At 36.5% G+C, this 25445-nt stretch overlaps 1 protein-coding gene across 1 annotated transcript; it reads left to right on the top strand.

The window, feature by feature from the left end:
- The first annotated feature begins 812 nt into the window (after positions 1 to 812).
- On the top strand, positions 813 to 23295 carry LOC139123663 (uncharacterized). The gene is made up of 6 exons (XM_070689836.1): positions 813 to 1217; positions 5880 to 5938; positions 9910 to 10669; positions 16083 to 16458; positions 17114 to 17175; positions 17718 to 23295. The coding sequence occupies exons 3-6, from the start codon at positions 10309 to 10311 to the stop codon at positions 18632 to 18634; spliced, it is 1716 nt and encodes a 571-aa protein (XP_070545937.1). The 5' UTR covers positions 813 to 1217; positions 5880 to 5938; positions 9910 to 10308; the 3' UTR covers positions 18635 to 23295.
- The last annotated feature ends 2150 nt before the right edge of the window (positions 23296 to 25445 follow it).

Raw genomic sequence — 25445 nt, 5'->3', positions numbered from 1 at the left:
GTATGTATGTATGTATGTATGTATGTATGTATGTATGTATGTATGTATGTATGTATGTTTGTATGTTTGTATTTACGTATTGGTGATCTGTGTATCTATGTACGTTTCTACGTATTCATGTATATATCTATGCATGTATGTACGTACATGTATTTGTCTAATGTTGTCTACTCATCTATGGATCTATTTATTTTTCTCTCTTACTATATATATCAAGTTTAAGTATCTGCCAACCTTTTTTGCATTGATTATAATGCCGTCTCTAGCTTCGTCATGAGTTCCCTTAGTGCTATCGTTATATTGCTTTAAGTAGTGTCTCTACGAATATGTTCATGGTCAAAGTTGATAAATACTCAGTTCATATGAAATATTTTAATGTGAAGAACGGATTAAATTTTAGCTACCCCTTTGCTCTGACTAGTAAATTATACCTTCGCAGTCGGACCCTTCCTATTATTTACTATTTGAAGATATTGCCGAGGCAGTACTGTGATCGCGTATCAAGTTACTGTGCAGTTCTACAGTTGTAACTATTGTGACATTGGCCATATTTCTGATGGCCTGTGTTACAAATGCGTAAGTTTGGCAGAAAAAAACATGATCATTCAGGATTCTAGAGCAGCAGGAAATTGTTACTGTATAATAATGATAGAAATACTTAAATTTTATCAACAGTATTCATAATCATAAATTTATTGCGTGTTTGCTGTCGCTATGACTATGAAATTCGAACGCATTGCGTGTCTCGGTGAGCGCGCCCTCTGAGGGCAAATCTTTGAAGAACAAGGAAGTACCTACCAAGTTTTGTCGTCAATATGAAAGCTGCGTTGCAATGACACGTTTTGCTATAAATAGCCATGTACGTACTAGTTAGGTCCACTCTGATTACTCGAATTACCGGAGAGGCAACCACAGACAGCGAAGGATTCTACTTCTGCAGAAAGACTTCACAGTATACCGGTGATTGTTCTCCTTTATCAAATTCTGTGAACGAGAGACAGCCAATAACTGGTCGATGTTTTCCTCTGACGAGACGCAGAGGTAATATAGGTGTTACAACAACAACGCTATCGACGGAGAGAGGACAAAATGATATCAATATTGCCAGTTTTCCTTGTCATCCAGTTGTTGTGTTTTCAAACTGACGTAGCTGATGCATTACGAGTTAGACCTGTTGATAAGAACGACCCACAAGCATGTAGCAGTTATACAGCAGGGTAAGGTACTTTCAAAGAACATATCTTGTCTTGTCTTTTCCTCTTCATGAAAGTGAGAAATGAGCCAATAACACCTGACAAAATGCTTGATATACATATTCAGTATTTTTACGTATATTAACGTATATGGAACACATTATTAATTGCATACGTAGTGTATATCTTTGTATATGGACATTCCAATACGTTGATAATGATATGCGTAGAATATATCTACGCACATCATGAGTATACTTAATGCAGATCTTTGAACAACAAGTGTACACTATAGTTTTGCATTTTATTAGTATACGTACGTGTACACTCAATGTATCTGACACATTAGTCCAGTCAAATAGGGTAAGACCCACCACAAATTGCAACATAATTTTTTTATTCAGAATGCATTTCAGAGAGGTACCCAGAAGAACATATTAAAAGTGTACTCGAATCCACCTCGGGAAAATATGTCTAATTTGCATAAATCAAATATGGCGGCCAACCATCCAGCAAAATAACATAATTGGCTTTGTATCACATGTTAAACAAGCTATTTCAGTGATTTTAAAGTCTGACACTAGTAATTTGGCCAAGGAATTATTTTGGAGGTACAATTTTCCTTATATGTACTTCATTAATTTGCATAATTCCAATATGGCGGCCAACATTCCTACAAAAGACAATTTCGGTCATATACCACGTATTAAACAACTATTTCAGTGATTTTAAAGTTAAAGTATATATCTTTGGTATGGACAAACGATTTTCGAGATGCTACGATTTGCGTAGGTAATTTGTTAATTTGTATAAATCCAATATGGTGGCCAACATTCCTACAAAGGACATTGTCGGTCATATACCACGCATTGAACAAGGTATTTCTTTGATTTTAAAGTTTTAATATTTTTCTTGGGTATGAAGAAACACTTTCAGTGACTCAACTTTTATAAAGGCCCTTTGATAATTTGAATCAATTAAATATGACTGCCATATTAATGCCCCATGGCTTAATAGCTTCTAATATAAATAACGGTTTTGGTATAGTTTTTAGCACTAGGAAACTTTCAAGAAGAAACTGTTTAGTCCTTGGACGTACATTTTTATTTTTTTTTACTTTTCTGTATATGACGACTGTTAATGAATGTAAGTCTTCTGAATGATATACTCTCTTTCTGAATATAACATTGAATTCATCTGTGTGCGGCATTTTCGTAATTTTTAAGGGTGTTTAACACTCTACAGTGTCAAAGCATGTAATCTGTAATGTTTACTGTTAAAAAAATACGTGTTCAAAATCTTTAGTTTTTAATTTAGACTGAGACCCTTTCTTATGGATAGGTGCATCTTTATAAGATCCCTTAGATGATAAGCAAGAAGTCATCACACATAACAGCGAAATACAATAAACACAAAAAAGTTAAGAAAAACAGAAAAATGATATGACCGAAATAAAAAATGTCGTTATACACACAAATTGAAACTTGGCAATATTGCAAACAATGTCAGATTCATAAAAACTTTACGGACACACAAACTCAAAAAATCTGAAAACTGCATGCTCTAGCAAAGACTTACAATTAATCCAAACACAGAATCCAACTGTTACACAATACAAAGAAGTACATCTTGAGTCATTCTTCCAAGTGTCATTTTTCCAGATATAACAGTTGAATTCTGTTGGGCTAATGAGTTTTTGAATTAAGTTTAAGTCTTTGCTAAGCATGCAATTTTCAATTTTTGTGAGTTTGTTTGTTGATCAAGTTTTTAAGAGTCTGACATTGTTTGCATCAGCGCTAAGTTTTAATTTGTCTGTATTGTGGCATGTGTTATTTTTTGTCACCGTATTTTATTTTTTGCGTTTTTTTATCTTTGTTGTGTTAATTGTATTTTTGCTGTTATATATGTGATGACTTCTTGCCTATCGTCTAGGGGGATGTACCAAAGATGCACCCGTCCATAAGGAAGTGGTTCAGTCTAAATTAGAAACTAAAGATTTTGTCCACGACTTTTTTAAAACAGTAAACATGAAAGATTACATGTTTTAACACTGTAGAGTATAAAGCACCTATAAAAATCACAAATAATGCCGTACACATATGAATCCAATGTTATATTCAGAAAGAGATTATTATTAGATGACTAACAATCATTGAAATGTAATGTTTCACTTGAGACGAGAGTATATCCTCATTCTAAAATGACATGGGCTGAACGACTGACACTCAAAAGTGCTTAAAATCATGGTTAGCAACATAAAATGCCTCTAATGCAAAATATAAGAATTGTATTGCAAAACAAAATAGTTGTTTTGTTATATAGCATCTAAAAACAAAATGTGAAATTTTCAGAAAGTGACAGAACAGAGTTATATTCTTTTGAAATCTTGAAATTCGGATTAAAGGGGAGCAGGAATTCGGGGGATTTGCAAACATTTGCATACATTAACCCTTCTATATCATGCAACTTACGACTTCTTGCCAAGCTAAAAGGTGAACCTAACCAATTTTAATCTTGGGTAACAAATTAATAAAAATTGGAAGAATATTTGCAAAAAATATATTTTGAGCAAAATACAGTGCGTTGGGTGCAGTGCCCTCTTGACCTTTTTCTTGATATTCCCATTCCTAAAAACTCTACCATAACCTTATTTATATAAGAAGCTATTTGGGCATTAATTTGGCAGCCATATTTAATTTCTGAAAATCATCAAAGTGTCTTTTAAAAACATTGTACCACAAAAGGTGTTTCTACATGCTCAAAAAATATAATTAAACTTCAAAATGGCTGAAATAGATTGTTCAATACATTTTATGACAGAAAATTTCTTTTGTATTGGATTTATGCAAATTAACGAATTGCCAACGCAAATCATTGCACCTCAAAAATAGTTTGTCAATGCCAAAGAAATATACTTTTAGCTTTGAAATCACAGAAATAGCTTGTTAAACCTTTGACTGCTGTAATTTTTTACACCAAATTTTAATGCAATATTTTACCAATTTCTGTGAACATTTCTGTACGTTTTTTTCATAATTTTGAACCAAATGGATATCATTTTTCAGCAGCTACATATTTTAATCAAAATTTTGGCAAAAAGCAGAAAATTGACTGTGGTACATTTTATAAAGTTGTCAAAAATAGACTTTGGCGCCAAAAGGGTTAATACATGGTATATGACAGAAAATGTCTTTTGTAGGTATGTTGGCAACCCTATTGAAGTTATGCAAATTAAAGTACCTATGCAAATCATTGCATCTCGAAAATTGTTTGTCCATGCCTAAGATATACACTTTTTACTTTGAAATAACAGAAATGGCTTGTTTACCCTTTGACTGCTGTAATTTTTTACACCAAAATTTTAATGCAATATTTTATCAATTTCTGTGACTTTTTCTGTACATTTTTTTCATAATTTCAGACCAAATTGAAATCATGTTCAGCGGCTACATATTTTTATCAAACTTTTGGCAAAAAGCAGAAAAATTAACTGTGGTACATTTTATAAAGTTGACAAAAATAGACTTTGGCGCCAAAGGGTTAATATGTAGTATATGACAGAAAATGTCTTTTTAGGTATGTTGGCCACCAAATTCGATTTATACAAATTAACAAATTACCTATGCAAATCATAGCATCTCGAAAATCGGTTGTCCGTGCCTAAGAAATATACTTTTAACTTTAAAATCATTGAAATAGCTAGTTTAATACGTGGTATACGACCGAGAATGTCTTTTGTATGAATGTTGGCCGCCATATTGGAATTATGCAAATAAATGAGGTGCCTATATGAGCCAAATAACTTGTGTCAGACTTTGGAATCACTGAAATAGCGTGTTTAACATGTGAAATATAGCCAATTATGTTATTTTCTTGGATGGTTGGCCGCCATATTTGATTTCTGCAAATTAGACATACTTCTCCAAGGTGGATTCGAGTGAACTTTTAATATGTTGTTCTGGTACCTCTCTGAAATGCATTCTGAAGAAAAAAATTATGTTGCAATTTGTGGTGGGTTAGGTGCCAAAATCTCGTGAGTGACTGGACTACATGCACAGAATCAGTATATGTGTATACATTGTTGTATATCAAGCATTTTGCCCAGTGTAAGACAATGATTAACTTTTGAATTACGTTTCTTTCAAATTCCGTCGAAAACCGATGATATATGAAAAACCTACGTCACACTCCATTCGTTTTATATGTATGTTACACATTATATTCGTTATATCCATGATATACACATTCATACGGGGTAATTTTCTTACACAATGCTGGCAAAAAGAACGTACATGGCAATTTTTGAATGGTTTCTGAAGACAAAAGTGATCATACCAAAAGGTACCTTCTTAACGTTTATGTTTTGTGAATTTTGCTTCCAATAATCTGAAGTTATAGACCAAGAATCAAGACTTCATTTTATTGCATATAACTCAACTTTCCTCCAGAATTTTGGGTTTTGAAATTACTTTGTGATGATCACGATATACATGTATACATCCAAACTAAGTACCCTTTTGGGATGCTGCTGACTAAGATGTTTTAGCATGTCGCTAAGAATGCCCAAAATAAGTGATAGCTAGGATGATCGTGTTTTCCTAAATGCTTAAAGTACCAAATTTCTTCGCTCATGAGTAGATAGTAGATTGTTACATTGTCCGTATTATGAATTTACTTTCTCTACAGAGACAAAGAGATGTATCGATGCTGTTCTGGATTTTATGCAAATGATAGCAGATGCATAGGTATGTAACTTTAATAAAGCGATAATGTCTCCGATAGACCAACGACAAGTGTTTGTGTAAACTATTGGGAGCATGCATTTACTAAAACACTTATCAATATCACACACTATTGAAAAAAAAATTAGAGAAAATATAGTATACCTGTATTTATCATATACCCATGCTCATATTGCTTCATCCTAGTGACATTCACCGTAAAATATCAGCCGCGTAATTTCACGCTAAACGTCGAGATATGCACAATGAACGTCATCAGTTTAAGAGTTTTCCCAAACTACATTAGCAGTTTATTGGTAAACAACGTAAACAACAAAATGGCTGCCGCTCACCGCCTTCGAAGCGATGTCGCCGACGTAAAAACTTGAAGGGCTTCGAAGAACACGGGTATTTCTGGTCGCAAAATTAAATGCGGAAATAATATGTTGAGTCTAATGTTTTCCCATGGTTTTCCAGTTAAAGTTCTCCTATATTTTTAGCCACGCTCTGGCAAACATTCTGCCGTTCGCACGGAGCCGGCGCTGTGCACGGTCTACCCTAGTCTGGCAGAGACCCTGCGATTCGCGTTCTTCCCTGTTGGAACACGCGCGCGCCCTTCAGAGACGCGACGCGAATCCCAGGGTCTGGACGTTCTTGCAAGCGACCGGTCGGATTTCTGCCTGATCCGGGTACTTTATAGAACTCCACACATCCGTTAATCAAAACAAAAATGACAAGTACCATAGCCAAATAAAATGAAAAATGAAAAGTAAAAACATACCGCGTATATAGGTCTACCAGCTACTAGTATATATTCTCTTCGCCCAGTTAGATAGGTGTTTCTTTTGACGTCACTACCCTTATGAATATTCATATCCTTGCAAAAACGGACAGTCGCTGTGTCTGGCAGCGCGTGCTCACAGCTGCACAGTTCGAATGCAGACCCATCGCGGCGCGCACAAAACAAGGCACAGCGACTGTGGAGAGTCTAGGTCTACCCCCGAACAGGTAGTGAGCGCGTGGCGTGACAACGATGTCGCGGGCGCGACGACTGTTGACATGGCAACTCTGTAAACAAACAAAAAATGGCGGTCCTCTCCGCGCGAGCTCCGTGCCGTACGACGATCGAGCGCGATCGAAATCAGGATAGACTTTAAGCGGAGGACAGTTTTTGATCAGTTATAATTATTTAATAGCATATATATGCAGTTCCCCCTGTATGACGATTTTTGAATCCCGGTGTCTTTTTTCTTGGGGTTCATTGAGATATGGAGGACTTGCAGCGATGTCGCGTGTGATGTTTACTTCGTCGTATACTTTATGATGAAGCCTGTTCCGATATTTATGTGCAAGGCGTATAAAGTAACGCCTCATAATTTAAGGTTTTTCGTACTATTAGTAAAATTAATGGCATGGGTATATGATAAATCGGTTATTACCCAATATCGCCTGTTCCTTGTGTCTTATTGATCAGCATTCGTGTCATTTGTGATGCGTCAGACACTTGACTTCGTCTCGTGTCTGACGCAACACAAATGGCACTCATTCTGATACGACACAGGAACACACGATATTGGGTAATAATCTATAATAATTTTATTACTTAATAGGCATGTCCATTAATGGTTTGAATGCCATTTTATATTACAAAAGGGTTACAAATTTATGTATTAAAATGGTTAGATAAACATCACAAGTACTCCACTGGAAGAAGGAAAATGCTCACATATTTTAAAAATGAATGATGTACCATTGAAGAATGTCAATCAGTTCAAGAAGTTGATTTTTGTCGTTTGAATCAAAACCAAATTTCCGAATCTTTAACATCCAAAGTGTTGGTTTTGTCAAGAGTAACAACGTTGTGGTTTTGTCGAGAGTAACAACCGTAAGCGGTCTCAGTTAGAAAAATGAAACAACTTAGCCGGCTATTAAGGTAGAACGCACCTCGGGGACAGAAATTCGGGCCTTCAAATTTTGTCAATTTTCTTCTGACCTACCACTTGTGGGGGCTCATTTTCAAGCTCTTGGCGAAAGAAAAGTTTCACCGTCTTAGTTTTTCGAAAATCGGAAATTTTATTTTTTCCAATAGAGTTAACACAGGGTGGCGCCATTTTGAATTTCAAATATCGAGAAATCGCAAGTTATTTGTCACTCTAGTACCAAAGTTTGCACGATGACCCCTGATTTGTATTCTTGCTTTGGTAAGAGAATGGTTGAAAGTTTCGCTGAGGAACGTTTAAGCAAAAATTTAAGTCTTTCACTTTCGAGGTGCATATTACCTTAAACCACTCTTTTTTGTGGGAGTGGAGATTTAGCCGAGCGGTTCTCTCTGTGGCCTCTCCGCTAGGCGACAGATGCCGTATGTTATAGAAATAATGGACGACACGCTGACCATTAACGTTTATTTGTGGGCAAGGGCGAGAGGAAAGCCAAAAATTAACGGGCGAGGCTTGCCGAGCCCGTTAATTTGGCTTTCCTCGAGCCCGCGAAAACTGAGCAATACGTGACGCACTGTCACGCGCGCTGTAAAAATTGGCAAAATCCGGAGATGTTTTCAGAAAAAGTATATCAACTTGACCTACAAGTGCTCCATTTTATTTTGTGATTGATTATGATTTACGATTGAGCTGTAAAGTTACAATACTTTGAGTTCTTAATCTTATTATTCATATTCACGGGCATATAAACAAACCATTACTGTGTATTTGTGGTCAGTCACATGGTTCAGCTCGACCAATCAAGATGCGACGGGCATGGCATGGTAATATAATGTGAGTTCGAACCCGATTGAAAGCTAGCCGTATTCTCTACCCTGGGTTGGTAGCTCTGCTGGTGGACAGAATTGTCCCCGAGGTATCGTTCGCCCAGTTAAAGCGATGTATTCGTTGCTTCGCTTCGATAAAATTTGTATGTGCGATGTGTGATAGTGAGCATGCGTGCGTGAGTGCTTCACGAACTCTACAATGTGTGGAGCGGTCTCAGTCAGAAAAATGTAACAACTTAGCCGGCTATTGAACCACTCGTTTTTGGGAGTGGAGATTTAGCCGAGCGGTTCTCTCTGTGGCCTCTCCGCTAGGCGACTGATGCCGTATGTTGTGGGTTCGAACCCGATTGAAAACTAGCTGTATTTGCCATAGCGTTTGATCGTCTACACCTGGCCTAATGGTGTCATTAAGTAATCTATGTAACCATGGATATCTGTTTTTAAGCTAAACAATTTTAATAGGTGAACTGAAATGATATAATTTCATTTCCCTTTTCCTTTTTCAGTCTTGTTCTGTTCTATTTTCAATTTGTCGTTTGGGCTGTTAACAAGTAGCTAGAATTGAATAGATATGCTTGTACGCCTCTATAAATCTCGCGTTGTTATTACAGTTTTTATCAAAAAAAAAAATTTTTAGTCACTTCCATAGAGAACAACTTTTCTAGCAATGACGGGTGTTTTGTGGTGAGTTTAGGAGAGAATATGTGGATATAAGTCAAGATCATAATGTACCAATGTTTGACTCTTCATTATACTGTAAATTAGATAAAACGACATGGTGTGTTACGGGCATGGAGATGCAAATTTAATTACATGTACTATAATTTTTCACAGTTTGAAGGAAATGTAGTTTAATGACATTCACGATAACTTTGATGTAAAGTAAAACACAAGCGAGCATGCAACATAGAATATTACAAATTCTATGGTTTGTTTGAGTGTGCAGATTTTCGTTTCAAGTTACAAGTACTTTAATTGCTAAACATGAACACAAGTGCGAAAGCGCACTCCATAAAAAACGGAAACTTTAGCTGTTTGAATTAATTTAGAGCAGAGCAAACATGCAATGACATCTACGTTATTGTTGATTTATGAAAAAACATGCAATTTTTATCAGCACCATTGCATTTTCGTCTTTATTTGTTTGTGTTTGCCAATGAGGTTCTTAATTATTTATTGATTTTATTGTTTAACTCATGTAATCTGTTTGTTTGTTTGTTTCTTTATCTAGTGTGTCCAAAAGGCACATATGGGTACGGATGTGAAGAAACCTGTAAATGTCAAAGTTATGAACGATGTTATCATGTTCATGGATGTGTGTGTCCTGTTGGAAAGTGGGGAGATCAGTGTCAAAACAAATGCCAATGCTATGCACGTGTTACATGTGACAGATACACTGAAAATGTACATGTGAACCAGGCTGGATTGGAGACGCATGCACAGACTGTGATAAGACGAAAGTTAATCGTGTCAACAACATCAGATATTGCATTGACAAATGCCTACACTGCTTCAATGGTCCATATTGTAATATAATGTACCTGAAAATTGCCACTGTACCTCTGGCTGGACAGGAAACAGTTGCAATGATTCAACTCATGTAAAATGTTACACTGATCACGACAAGTACATGTGTGACAACCATAGGGACTGTGATGGTTTTCATCTCTGCAATTTAAACACCTGTAAGTGTGACTGGTGCGTCCCGGGTTACAGAGGGAAACGGTGCAATCTGCCATGTGAGTCTGGCAAATATGGATATGATTGTAACTATTCATGTTATGATGTCTGTGGATCTGAACATTGCCACCACATCACCGGGAACTGTACAACATGTCCTACTGGTTACCATGGTGAAAACTGCAATAAAAAGTGTCCCACTGATTACTATGGTTACAACTGCCTGGAGAAATGTCAATGCAGTGAAAAGGTGATTTGCGATCATCAAGTAGGATGTACCTATGGAGAGGATCGCACAACATCAATGCAATGTAAGTGATATAAAGGTCAATGAAAATTGTTTGACAGTTCCTTTTTGTTATCAGAACTTGAATCACTCCCCAATGCTCGTTCATTCATATTAATATCCAAACTCCAAAGTTAATTTTGGTGAAGTAATTTATATCACATTTAGTTTTGTTTCTGCCGATGAATATGATAAACAGAAAAAAAACTGTTGATGGCAGAGCCATACCTTCGTTTTGAAGAGTGTTTGAAATAAATTAGAAAAGGTCAACATATGCATTTTGTCCTCTATTAAATTAACAATTTGAACATATTATTAATGGTACAGAATTGGTAAAGCTGTCCGATGCCTTACTTGTAGCTTGTCAACAATAATTTTACGTATTTATATTGTTTATAATTGACGATCTCTCTGTGACATGTTAAAAATAACAATGTATCTACTAGTACTATAGAGCCAACAAGTCATATGCTAATAGCAGCCTCTGACAATAATCAGTGCTGGAAAATTATAGAATGACAAATGGATATTAAATCTGATTACTTTTAAAAGCTGTCTGATCACGCAATACTGATACTAGTAAATAATGCATTGCACGCAGTATACATACTTTATTGTATTCCCACGTCCATGTCGTTTTATCCTAGAGACGTTTACCATAAAATATCAGCCTTTATATTTTACGGTAAACGTCGCGATTAGCACTTACAATGCAAGTGTTCCCGAACAACATTTGCAATTTGATGGTACACGACTTAAACAAATCTTACCGAAAATCTTATCGCCGCTCTCCGCCCGCGAAGTGATGTCGCATTAAGATATTGAGGACTTGCATATTGCGCGTGTGATGTTAACTTCTTTGCACAGTTTGTGAAGGAAGCCTGTTCACACACATATTTCGATAGTGATGGGCAAGGTGTAATGAAGTAAAGCCGCAAAATTTAAGGTTTTTCCAATCATTAGTAAACTCCTGGGCATGGGTTTATGATAAACCGGTTATAACCCTATATCGCCTGTTCCTTGGTCGCATCAGTATTGGTGTAATTTTTCCTGCGTCAGACACTCGACTTCGTCTCGTGTCTGACGCAGCACAAATGGCACTCATGCCCATACGACACAGGAACAGGCGATATTGGATATTGCATCATACCGGTATATTGATGGCGCAAATACAGCAATCTGATTGGTCGAGACGCGAAAAGAACCGTGGTATATTGGCGATATACCACGGCTGGCATGCGCGCTAGCTCTCAGCTTGAGGAAAAGTCCTTTTATGACATTCCACGCCAGAATTTCAATATACTGTTATGATATAATAGCAATAAATCACACCCAGCGACGGTATACCACTCGATTTTGACCAGTTCACTTCATATATGCACTCGCTATCGCTCGTGCATATATGTCGTGAACTGGTCAAAATCTCGTGGTATACCATCGCTGGGTATGCTTTATTGCTTAAATAACCGCATAGATATGTGACAGACCTGTAATTGCAATCTAAATTGGTAATTATATTACAACACGCTACCATGCGCCATTCTGATTGGACGAGAGCTCATTCCACCGATGCTAAAATACTGTTTTAGCATTGAAAGCGGTGGTAAGCGCTAGACCAGTATTTTTGAAAATTACCAGGTTGGTGCATTTGAATGTACCTATCTAAATCATAGACCCTCGAGAAAAAACCGAAACAGTCCACTTTGTTCAAAGACCGAAAGATCGAATTTTGATACACAGAGAAAGTGTGTGTCTGTAACTCACCCCTTGGTATAAATAAGTTGGATACATGATGAAAGACATCTCTGAAGCAGCACATTCGGAGTGTGATGCACACAAATATTAGGGCGACATAACGCACCGTGAACTTTGCTTTATATTGCGGGAGTCGAGACGCGATATATCCTACCGTTCTTTAAAATGAAGATAGTAGTCGTTCATACACAAATGAATTGACACTTCCTCACAGTAACGGTATGTCAGATATTCTTTACCGAAATTTGGGTTGTAACAGACCAGGGTGTCCTAACAATGTAGACCAAGAAGTTCAAAATAACAATAGGATGACCAACTTGCGCCAAACCCCACAACCAAAGTAAATAATATATATGTTTTGCTTTTTTTTTTCACTTCCGGCTGCTCACTTGCTAGCACTGCCTATTTACAAAGATATCAGTTCACTAACCCGCGTCATAATCTATTGCCTAATTGCTAGGGCAATAGCTCTAACCAATTTGCACTATGTATCAGCACTAATTACAATGTAACGCTCAAAAGCATTGGACTTCCAATCCCCTTGATGTTTAATGAGCAATGGAGGAATACCCAGACTAAATGCAAAAGTAGCACCTCCCCTCCTAAAAGAGTGTCCAGAGTAATCGGAGTGGTCATATCCAGCACCACGGAGCACAAGTTTCAGTGTCTTTACAAACTGTGAGTGAGTTAAGGAGGCCAGCACTTTATATGACTTTCCTGTTGTGACATAAGAGAACAGTGGATCTGTGGGAGATTTTGTGGAGACAACTCAACCATGTGCCTGAGTGCTGCAACTGGGCATAGGGGGGAACCACTGATCTCAGGGATAGGAATTTCCAGTACTCTCTGGCTAAACTGGATGGTTTTTGTTTGCTTAATGGATATCACAGCTCCAGTATCTGTAAAGGCAATATCTTTCCTGCAAAGAGATCTCAACGGATCATGTTTAGCATGAGACACTGGCAAAAGTGTAGACTTTCTAGCAAAGGAAAAGAATGCAATGAAACATGTACACCAAAAGGTTGCATTAAATGGGATTGACAAGTCGAGACTACTGTACATACTTGCAAGTATCGCAGGAGAGATGGGGAGCTTTTGCTTTGGTGGGCTCCCATGTAACCGGTTAATTCCCTGTTTACTATTGCTAGCAACCAATTGTTTTCTAACGGATTGGGAGCACCAACCTCAGCATGCATCAGTCTTATAATGTTCAAATACCCAGGAATGTTTTCTGGCTTTAATGTTCTTGCAAGAAAACCAGCATAACCAGCTACTGTCAGATGTTAACATGGTACCGGAAGGATACCGAAGTACATACAAAATCTCAGGAAGGCTTTCCTTTGGGAGGAATATGTCCTTTTGGTGGTTTCTGCATATGCTGCTGCTTTGTACTTGTCCAGATCCTGATCCAGTTGTCGTACTTGCCAGTAGACAGAGCCTGTAGTAAATAAGAATATGAATCGTCAGACATGTGTTCTCTCCAATCTTTTAATGGGTAAGTTTCCGACCGGAGCAGGCTCATGGCTGAAAAATAATGTTTACGATCATGCATCCGTGAAAGAGAGTCTGCATTGTTTGCCTTGGATGGCACATAACGTGCTGTAATGTAGAAGTTGGATGTGGCCGAAAGCCAAAACAGTTCGCGCAGCCACCCCATGATGTGCCTGCATTTATCATATACAGGGAGGCCATATTGTCCGTGTATACGACTATATGTTTATTATGCCATCGTTCATGCCAACGCCTGCATGCCAATAAAACTGTATAGAGTTCTTTGTTGTTGATATGTCCGCCAGCCACGTCAGGGTGGTCTACCTGCCACTGTGTGTAGAAGCAGTCTTGCGCAAAATAGCCTGTACCCGCTATAGCACTCGCATCGGTGACAAAGTCCTGCTGGGGCAACGGTTGGTCTTCAATGAAGGAAGCCGTGCCATTAAACTTGCTACACAGGTTTGCCCACCGTTGTTTGTCCGCCTTTGCTTGTTTATTGATTCGCACATGGTGTGTCTGCCGCGACACTGAATTCATTAACGTGATCAAACGACGCAAAAATGTACGTCCGCCGCGAATGACCCTGGCTGCCCAGTTAAGTTTTCCAACAAGTCGCTGCAGATTCCGCTTTGTTGTTCGCTTGTAATGTGTCCAAGACGCCAGCATATTCTGCAATTCCATAAGCTTATTTGCATCAAGTGACAGTGTTCTTTGAGCTGTGTTCATTTGAATCCCTAAGAAGGTAAGGCATTGAGTTGGTTCTACTACCGTATCCCAATTAACGGTAAAACCCAGTTGCCGTAGTAGTTGGAGCAATGCCCTGAATGCTTGCTCGCATGCTAGTTTTGTGTCTCCTATGATGAGAAAATCATCCAGGTATACAATAATTGCACGATATCCCTGCCAACGGATCATCCTTGTAACTCTCTGTGTAAGCCGATTAAAAATCTCTGGGTTTTTAGCAGCCCCAAAGGGTAGCCTAGTATCAACCATGTAGGTCCAGTCGTCATCCCCGGTAAACTTGTATTTAAGACCTGTAGCGCTTTGAGACTCTTTGCTTATAGGTACAGCACGATATGCTGATTTCAGGTCTACTTTGGCAAGGTAGCAGCCTGGCTTACACAGACGTACTGCATTGTCAATGTAATCATAAGTAAATGGTTCTGTGGTAGCATATGAGTTCAAACCATCTCCAACAGGTTGACTGCAGTCATGGATAAGTCTTACTCTGCTTTTGTTTTGTTTTGGGATAGCACCCAGACTGCTAATAATCGTTGGCTTTGTACCTGTCACTTTATAATTGCCAAAGGCTATCTCTTCCAGGATTTGCTTCTCAGCAGCTATCTATGTGACGTCAGAGACGAATAGTTATTTCTCTCAGCAGGCCGGAGGTGGCTGTTAGGTTCAATGATATGAAAACCGTTTGAAATTCCGTCTAAAATAAATGAGCGGTCAAAGTCATCTTCTAATTCGCGTTCCCACACGTGCAAACGGTCTGTCAGCGGGCTAGTGATTAGATCCTATCGATCCTAACAATGTTGTGCACTACAGTGCAATGCTGAGTATAAGTGAACACGAGGCAGCAACAATAGCCTCGTCCCAGGACTGCCAACAAACCTAGGGCATCCTCTACTAAGGCTATTTAACTAACAGTAAAAAGGGGTTGTTACTGTGCACCAAAAAAAGATCCTGTAACTACACTGTGCCATCTCCGAATGTCGCGACGGTCGACGTATACCGTATACGCGTATGCGGTAGAGAATGAGACAAATCTATTTTGAGTATGCCAAAAAAGAAGGACTATTGTTCTTATGTAAATTTACGAAAAAAAGTTGCTTTTTTCTTTTGATTTGAACTCTTGGCCCATTTTCTGTGTGATTGCAGCAGGTATTTTTTGAGGGGGTTGTTGCTTAAAGGTGAAATGAAGGAAAAAAATCAAAACATTACCCTGGTCTACGTATTTAATATGTACAAGAAGATTTGAGACAAAAAAGTTCGAAGAAAACTTCTGAAAATCGGCCTTTCGTTTTGCAAAAAACTCGATCTCCAAGACTGTCACGAGGCTTACAAGCTTTGACATCTGACCCCTTTGTGAACCATGTTTAGATTTATCCCCTTACAGGATTCAAATGATTTCAAGTTTAAGGTATGACCTTGTTATCCGTTACAATGCGTATACATTTCAAATACAGATAGCACATCGACGTCGCAACAGTCTGAAGTGACAACGCTTGGACAATCAGATACAGACAGCGCATCGACAACACAACAGTCGCAAGTGACAATGCGGAGACAATCAGATACAGTCAGCGCATTAACAACACAACAGTCGCAAGTGACAATGCGGGGACGACCAGAACACAACGACCCAGTGACAAATGGTTCAAACAGCTCTACAAAACAGATACAAGACTCAGAAAACAGAATAAACGGAGATCTGGATGACATAGTGGAAGATAATCTCCCATTGATCATTGGTGTTTGTGTATTTCTTGTCGTACTGGTAATTGTAATCGTTATAATATGTATTGTGTGTTGTAGAAGGAGAAAAAGAACAGAAAATAAAAGGTGAGATTTAGATAGTTTGTTCATACAGATTGATAATAACACCGTCTTGTGTTGTGTATAGAGTAGCTGATGAGACTTAGTGGTACTCTCAAGAACGTAAAAAAATCATTCTGTAACAAAATTTATAATTTATCTACATACATTAGAGATTATGGCTATTTCATTTGAGCTGGCATCATATTCTTGCGCAGTATGTTTGTTGGTTACCACGATGAAAACTGTGATTGATCAGTAAATTTTACATGCCGTATAGAATCATTTAATAAAACGCTTGTGCAAAAAAATCAACAAGCAATAAAATTGTCAAATATGATCGGGCAGTTGTTCAGCTCCGAGCTCACACAAGATTGGATTTGTTAATTTACTTCATTCAAAATAGCATTGAGAGAGCAGAAAGGGAATTTTCTTGTATACATTGGTATTCAATATTTTACTCAGCTTTGTTTATAACCCTTTCCAAACTAAACAATTGGATGGGTTGATCTATGGATTCTTAAATGGAGTTAATTGTTCGTATGTAAATAATACATGTTAAGTGCAGCCACACCATTAATTAAAGCAATTAAATTGCAAAGTGTTTCTAATCATTATTTTATTTCTTATCATATTTGGCTACTGGGACTTACAATAGCACAAACTTTTTTATGTCCTTTAGAAATGCTCACTATGAGAATGTTGATGTTGCTGTAGAAAGAACTGACAACTTGGCAATGTTTGGTAAGATAACTAATGGACCTTATGAGTAACGTATAAGTTGAAGTAAACTGAAAAGTACTCATACACTGGATACACTTGAGTCAATCATCTTTCAAAACAAGTACTGTATTGATGTAGAATTTCAGAGCACCATGTAAAACATAAAACATCAAATACTACAGATATCTGTTCAAGTTTCATACGTGTAAGCGATCTTCAGACAAATATTATTTTATGTTTCCGATATAACCCACGTTTCTTGGTGCGAGGTTTTACCATTTTGGATTGGTTAAAAGTTCATCAGACTCTACCTTTCAAACGCACTATGTATACGGCCATAATGAAAATACCACAATGTATGCTCTCAAACAACACTACAACAGCATCATGTATCGTCTACCAGAGTAAGTCTGGTGATATGTTGGTGCTTTATCCTTGTGCATATTTTGCAGTGTTTTAACAATGCTATTTTTTGTGTTTCACTTTCTGATATCTTGGTGTTTACACCAATGAATAGCGTTTCTTGATTATCAATTTCTGCTGACCCTTTTGATTTCATACAGTATCTACCAATGACTATGAGATGGCCGATATGGGAACTCCTGGAACTACTATTTTAACAAATGACAGACATCCAACAAATTTGCAACACGGTGATGATTGGAGTAATGGAAATGAGGACAACAGAAACAGGGGTATTCTAGAGTATGCACAGGTTGACAAGACAAGAAAGAAGCAAACGATGGCAGTAGTTCGCCCTCACTACTCTGAGGTAGCAGTAAATGGTGAGACTTCAACTGCTGAGTCCCGGAATGCACCTAGAGAAGCTGTTCATTATTACACACTTGAGGAAGTTGATGACAAACAAACAAATTTTACAGGTGCAAGAGCATTATCTGGAGGACCACATTCTGAAGAAGGGGTTTCACGTAGTGATGGAAGGGCACATGGGGAAGTAGATTGTCAGTCACAGAATGCACCCAGAGACGATGTTCATTATTACACACTTGAGGAAGTTGATAACAAACAAACAAATTTTACAGGGGCAAGAGTATTATCTGGAAGACCAAATTCTGAAGAAGGGGTTTCAGGTAGTGATGGAGGGGCACATGGGGAAGTAGATTGTCAGTCACAGAATGCACCCAGAGAAGATGTTCATTATTACACACTTGAGGAAGTTGATGACAAACAAACAAATTATACAGGGGCAAGAGTATTATCTGGAGGACCACATTCTGAAGAAGGGGGTTCAGGTAGTGACGAAGGGGCGCATGAGGAAGAAGATTATAATGTTGTCGATAGGACTGGGAAATCGTATAAAATCCCTCTGGATGGTAATGAGCCCGTCAACTATGAAAGACTTGGTATGGGAAAGGAGGATGTTCCTACCTACGAGGATACGGATTACAACAAATTGAACTTTGGTCCCAAACAGTTTGATTCCAACCAAGAATCAGAGTACAGCTCGTACCAACATTAGTTTCCTTAAAGGGGAATATGTCTGTCAGTATAAGGTTCGTAATCCTCGAAAAGTTGGATATCATTTCCTCCAAAATTTATTTCACTGGTGCTTACAATTTAGTATATTTAAGTCTAACACTGCATCAACACGTAATGATACATATAAATCCACACAGATGCACTGACTGTATTTTGAACAATACACGTGAATTCTCATGAATCCACATGAATACAGGCTTGCTGAATACAATAAATGGATTCTTATCAATAATCAATGTTAATACTGTACCTATTATAGGGTTTTCATGCAGTCTAAGGGACGAACAATTTCTATAGAAATCTAATTGGACTCCTCTTGGATAATTGTTGGACTTCTGATATTGAATGTTGGTCCCCATATACCTCCTGTTAAATGCCATGTTGATATATGTAAGCCCATTGAAATCGAAAAGGATTATTATTGAGTCCCATGTGCAAGCTATAGACTTGCAGAACCAACGATAATCCCATATGACTGGTCGTTGGCAGTCCTATGTAGAGTTTTTTTATAGTACTATATTGGAATGTAACTGTCCAATACAATGCATATATAATCATAAAGGATTCGTGTTCGATATTACCTTTATCACATATGAATCACATTTTGTAAAAAGCCCGCAGCATTTAATTTACAGTTTTGTTTCCATGGCAATTGTATAGAGTCGGTGTTTTATTGTGTTGATATCTCATCATTAGCATTCCTGTTGTCTGCCACGAAGCTCAAGAGAATCCTCTGACAGTTTTCAGTCTCACGGTAATCGCATTGGAGTTACATAGGATTAAGTAATCAAACAGATTCTATAACGTTGTAGAAATTCCATAGCAATCTTATATTGCACATTTTATAATTTCATTGTTGTTCATTGCATTCAAATTATGGGCTGAAAACCAATGTGGAGTTATACAACACCTCTAATTATCTCTGACCAGACATTTCCTCTCACCCCAAGATGCAACAAGCATTTTCTTTTTCATTGAGTTGATTTTGATAAATATTTGTAACTGTTTTGGAAAGTAGAAAGCAGCAATAATATTTTTTATTAAAGAAGCAGTCGGCAGAAAGCTGCAATAACAGTTAACGCATAATTGTCAAAATCTACATGTTTGGTCAGTGAACCTAATCCCGTTTTGACTTTCACTTTCCACGGATGATAACATTCAAGTAATATATGTCAGCTTACACAGGATTAGCATCTACCGAAGGAATGTAATTTTTTTTTCACTTTGATTTTGGCAAACATCCTACAAAGAAGTGGTCAGATTTTTTTACGCTCAGTATCATTGAAATGAAGGAAAATTATATTTGTAAAGTTGTAAAAGTATGTAGTTTAACTCATGTAGTTTTCACTTATTACTAAGTAATGTTAGTGTGCTATTTTGATGATCTAAATAATTTACAATTCTTTGCTCTAGGTTATTGAGATAATCAAATCTTGTTTGCCCAGTTATTGTGCTTTTCTCCTTATTTCATTTCTCTCATTACTGGTAAAGACAACGAAGTAGACGTACATTACAGCTGAGAATCCAATACAGCTTTGACTTCTTCAAATAATATATATTCATGCTAGGTCGAGCACAAAAAAAACATTCCTATAGATGCTGAAGAATTAACCCTTCTATACCCTACCTCCACGTATAGAGGTCCAACTTTGCCATAGAAAACAATGGCATTGGACCAAACGAATGTGGTGATACTGTAATCAAGAATATGTGTTATTTTATAATATATTATCTTTCTTCTTGACAAAATTTACAAAATTGTGCATAATTGTACATGATAATTTACGTTCGTATTTGTTTGAACATTTTGAACATTAATTCAAATAGATGCATGTCGATATTGTATTGAATCGTACGCTCTTATTTTCACATTCACAAGCAAGAAGATTTTTCTTTATGATTAGAATCATGTAAAACAGAAAGGGGCAATGACTCTATATTTTGAACATATTGTCATAATTGTTTGCACTGAAAAGCTATTTTCATTCCCTCATCCACTCTTTGAAATGTCAGTAGCTGAAACTTTCGATGACTTGTTCATTTTTTCTTTTGATTGTAGATTTTGCTGATGGGGTAAGAATGAATTATTTACAATGGTGCATAGAACGTAGGTCGTTTTTTTGTAAATACACTTCATAGTATTAACTGTGGTAATATTACTTAAGTTGAGATGCTGTAAACGTGAAAATAATTACATATTGTATATAAACAAGAATATAATTATGTTTTATTTATATTTAGGAGATGTTTACATATGAAAATATCAATGAATATCACATTGTTAAAGTAATTTGATTTTTTGTAATTGTTAATATAGTTTTGTAAAATAATTTTTGTAAGCTAATAAGTATAATGAACAGATTTCTTATCTTACAAATTCTTTTGTGGCAATATTCTCATATTTTGTGTGTATGAACATTGTACAGCAGCGCGTTTTTATTTTTTGTTTTTATTGTCATCTACAGTTTCTTTTTCTACACCCAAACGTATGTATAGATATACAGTATTCAGCTCGTCAACTTAACTTGACGTGTGTAGTCTGTATTTTTATTGTTGACAAGTTAACTCTGTCTGGATTAGAATTCAAATGTAGACATAACAGTGCATTTTACATGTATATATGCTGTGTTAACAAAGCATAAAGTGAATATTTCAAAACGTTTTTGGAGTAGAAAAGGAATTCGCTGTATCATACTTTACAAAAATGATGAAAAAATCATCAAAAGTCATATATTTGAAAACACATCTTTCAAGTTAGTGTACATATACTTATCAGTTTATTTCTCTGTGTTTCAAGAAAAAGACTAGGTATTGCTCTCAGGACTCACTTTTGAGGAGAGTTTCCTCTTAAGGTGGTATGCGCCTCAAAACTAAGTTTTAAACTTATGCTCACCTTTCCTCAAAAAAACTTTAAACAATTCAAAATCAAAATCAAGTATAATAATCTGGGGTCACTGTGCAAATTTCATTTACAAACAATTTATCAATGGTTTACCACTAACTAAAATTCAAATTTTATGCTATCCCTACCTTAAAGGGATACAGTCACCTGTAATCTAAATATGCCCATATATGGTCAAAGGGGCGTTCCTTGGTATTCAAATTGCCCATGTGAGGGCGCTGTTTTTAAAACGCGGCCAACCACTAAAATTCTGTGATTGGTTAGATTTTCTCTTTCCATGGTAACTGTGGCAGCAGTGGAACAGGTGACAGTATACCTTTCACTGTATGGTTTATTTTTTTTTATTTCATAAAAATAAAATATACTGGAAACTTTGTTTACTCTGTAAGCTTCCTAATAAGACAAGACAGGAAGCAGATTAGAAAGTATTATACAAATGTTATATTCATGTATGTGTGATCTTGAGGAGCTTTCTACTTCAAACCATTCAAACCCCTAATTACAGTTGTTTGCGATTACCCGTTGGCAATACGGAAACTAGATATACAATATAAATTTAGGTATTGCCAACTGTCAGGTGTAACTATTTTCTATCAGTAATATCAGTCAGTAACAAATAAATCAAATTTTGGAACGTTGAATCATTGTCAGGAAGTAAATCAGGCATACATTCAAAACAACGACACACATCCATGGACATCCAACTGTCCAGGGCGTATCATATGCCAACGTAATGTGTGTGGATCTAGTGTTGTTGTTTCAACTACGTCTGACCTCCCTCCAGATGATGTTTCAACTTTTGTAGAGTAGTTTTCTTTGTGACTGACTGATATTACCGCTTCAAGGTAGGTACACCTGACAGTGTTGGCAACTCCTCAAGTTAGACAGCATGTCTACTTCCCATACTGCCAAAAGTTCTATGCAAATCACTGTATGTAGGGCCATCCACCATACTAAAACAACTGAATGTTTCATTTTATGGTGTGAATAACATTTCATTTTGGTAAATAATTGAATAAGCTCACATTTTTAAACATCATAGTCTGGGGTTTTTTGTTTTTGCTTTTGCTTTTCCTCATTTCACATTTTACTTTCTGTAACATGTTGAAACTTAACACGCATAAGCTGGCCAACACAGCTTATGTTTGTAAAATTATATTCATTTTTGTTGTTGTTGTTGACAAGCAAATTTTGCCACTATTTTAATAATGTAATTCTCTCTCAATGAACACTGAGTTTAAAACAGATAAATTCTAGCCATCTTTAGTAGAGAAGTAAAAAGCAGTCACTGCGGCAGTGAGTTACATTCTGTAGCAACAATTCCACAAAAGAATAAAATTTATATGGAATTCTCTCAAATAAAGCTCAGTATTTTTTTTTCACTTTGACCATTGCTGATGAGCTGTATTTTATTGTTTTTTCTAATCTTTTGATTTCATTAATCGGAATGTCTCCTACAAATGTATTCTGCAAAAAGCAACAGCAGCTGAAATAAATATGAGCAACTCGTTTACTTCCAGTTTGTTTTCTGCAATAATTCAGTACCAATACTACACCAATTTTTTCTTTTTTTTTCGCCAACTCTTTATTTGCAAATTTTCTTTGTTTTAATGTCAAGAATTTATCGTCTTATTTGTCTAGATATAAAACTGGAGAATATAACGTTATTATCAAGACTGTATTATATGGATTTGAAACACAAATTGTGTTTATGGACATAAAATTAAATGTTCTTTTCATTAACTTGGATTTTGTGACCTGGTACTGTACGATTTGAGTTCCACTCCGATCGAGAATTTAATGGATTGCAATGTGTTTTATATACACAGCAACTAAGCATGTTAAAATTCGGTGAATTTTATTAAGAGATAAACTGTGAATACGTTTCCTCTTTATTGTATACTGGCACAGTGTCTGTTGAGATAAGAGCTTGTTTATTCAGTGACCTGCAAATTACATGCAGATGTCAAAGGTCATTTTTAAAGGCAGTCATGTCAAAACTGTTCGGTATCCTTTTAAGCTAGATGCTTAACTCTGACGTACTATGCTCAGACTTTGTCATTTTAGCTCATATTTGGTATATGTAGAAATACCATAAAGAGCTTATATGGTGAGTCGGTGGCGTCTGTATGTCTGCATGTATGTATGTATGTATGTATGTATGTGCGGATGTATGTCCATCCAACTCAAAAACTACCAAACCGCCGCAATTACCATCTTAGTATTTGGTGTACAGGACAACCCAGGGGTTGAGATGTGACGTTGTTCAAATGTACATGTCAGTGTTAAATATATGCAAATGAGGTACGAAAAGAGGAAAATTCTGCAAATGTGTGGGAGTGGTGGTATTATTTGAAACAGCCTATACATCTATTTGAAAGGTTCTATGACCCATTACCTTATGACCGTATACGTATATTATATGCAGTGTACCTTGTGTGTGTGGGAGTGATGGCAGTAACTGAAACAGCCCACACACCAAGTCATTACCTGTCATTGTTCATGAACTGTTACATATTGGCAGACCGGTTGAAACATTGGACCCATGCTAAGCGTGTTCCTAAAGTTGACCTCCAGTACCTAAAATTTCAGACCTTATTTACTTTTGTCATTCATGTCTTTCTGGTGTAAACATTTCTTGAATTGACCAAGTCAAGTGAAATAGGAGCGCACTGTCCTTGACCGTTTTTTCTTTTTAGACCTATTACTTTTTTAATGTTTTTACAAATGTACCCTGGATTTACTTAATATCATGTCAAGTATTATGAAAAAATAACAGAATGAAAAACAAATTAGCTGTACTTGTAAATCTGAAGTCTAGATTCTTTAATGTGTGTGTGTGTAGGTCACAGTTCCAAGTATGTGACACTTAAACAGTCATCGACTGTCTTGTGTTAAATACTAACTTGAGTTTCTTACGTGTTGGTTTGTTTATTCTAAGTACTCATCCACCTAAATTCATTTTCTAAAATTCTTAGACATTCTTTGACCCTGAAAGGGCCAATATTTGTAATATTTGGTATTGTGCATCATTTATTCCTTTAGACAACTGTAACACGTTGAAAATTAACAAACACAAGCTGGCCAGCACAATATATGTGTTGTAAAAAATTATCGATTCGACATAGACAAGAAATTTTCCAGTTTTTTTTTTTTTGTTGTTGTTTTGTTTTGTTTTTTTATGAACACGATTGGAGCTAATTTTGAATAATTGGATGGTGAAGTTATGTCGATTTAATCTACAAATGTAATCTCATCTTCTTTTCTTTTTACGTTACACACTTGTTTTTATGAGTAATATTTAATATTCCAATTTTCAGCTCAAGAGCGTTTAACATTTTTGAGAAATTTGAAAAATCTGAAGAATCAATTATCCCAAATTAGCTCCAATCGTGTTAATGTTGTAATTCTCGCCAAAACAGAAATATCCAAACCAATTTCAAGAGAATAGTATAAAACAGTAAAAGGTACCTTCTTTAGCAAACATTCCACAAAAAACGTTGATGTTTGTCCATAGTCTCCTAATAGGGCTGAGAATTTTTTTTACTTTGACCATTGCTGATTGAGTGACTCGTTTACTTCCATTTTGTTTTCAATAATACAGTACTTATATTACATACATTTGCCCTTTTTTTCGCCAAGGCTTTATGTGCAATTTTTTCCATTTTTATGTCAAGATTTTATAGTCTTATTTGTCTAGATACAAAAACAGGGACATGATGTTACAATCATGCGTGTACTATGCGGATTCGAAACATATTTTGTATTTATGTGACATTTGACAATCTATTTCATTACAGTTCTCTTCATGTTGACTGGGTACCGTAACTTGCGAGTTCAACTCTGGTCGAAAGTTTAATGGATTGCCTGGTGTTTTACATAGTCAGGA

The sequence above is a fragment of the Ptychodera flava genome (genome assembly GCF_041260155.1).
Source record: "Ptychodera flava strain L36383 chromosome 23 unlocalized genomic scaffold, AS_Pfla_20210202 Scaffold_23__1_contigs__length_28996876_pilon, whole genome shotgun sequence".
Classification (NCBI taxonomy): Eukaryota; Metazoa; Hemichordata; class Enteropneusta; family Ptychoderidae; genus Ptychodera; species Ptychodera flava.
Note: the sequence above shows the minus strand (reverse complement) of the source record. Positions and strands in the feature narration are given on the sequence as shown.

What these genes read in the sequence shown, in the direction of transcription:
- LOC139123663 (XM_070689836.1), top strand. Translation starts at nt 10,309, where the DNA reads ATGTGTGACAACCATAGGGACTGTGATGGTTTTCATCTCTGCAATTTA. An exon ending in AAAAGAACAGAAAATAAAAG is followed by an intron (nt 16,459 to 17,113) that starts GTGAGATTTAGA and finishes TATGTCCTTTAG; the next exon opens with AAATGCTCACTATGAGAATG. An exon ending in TGACAACTTGGCAATGTTTG is followed by an intron (nt 17,176 to 17,717) that starts GTAAGATAACTA and finishes GATTTCATACAG; the next exon opens with TATCTACCAATGACTATGAG.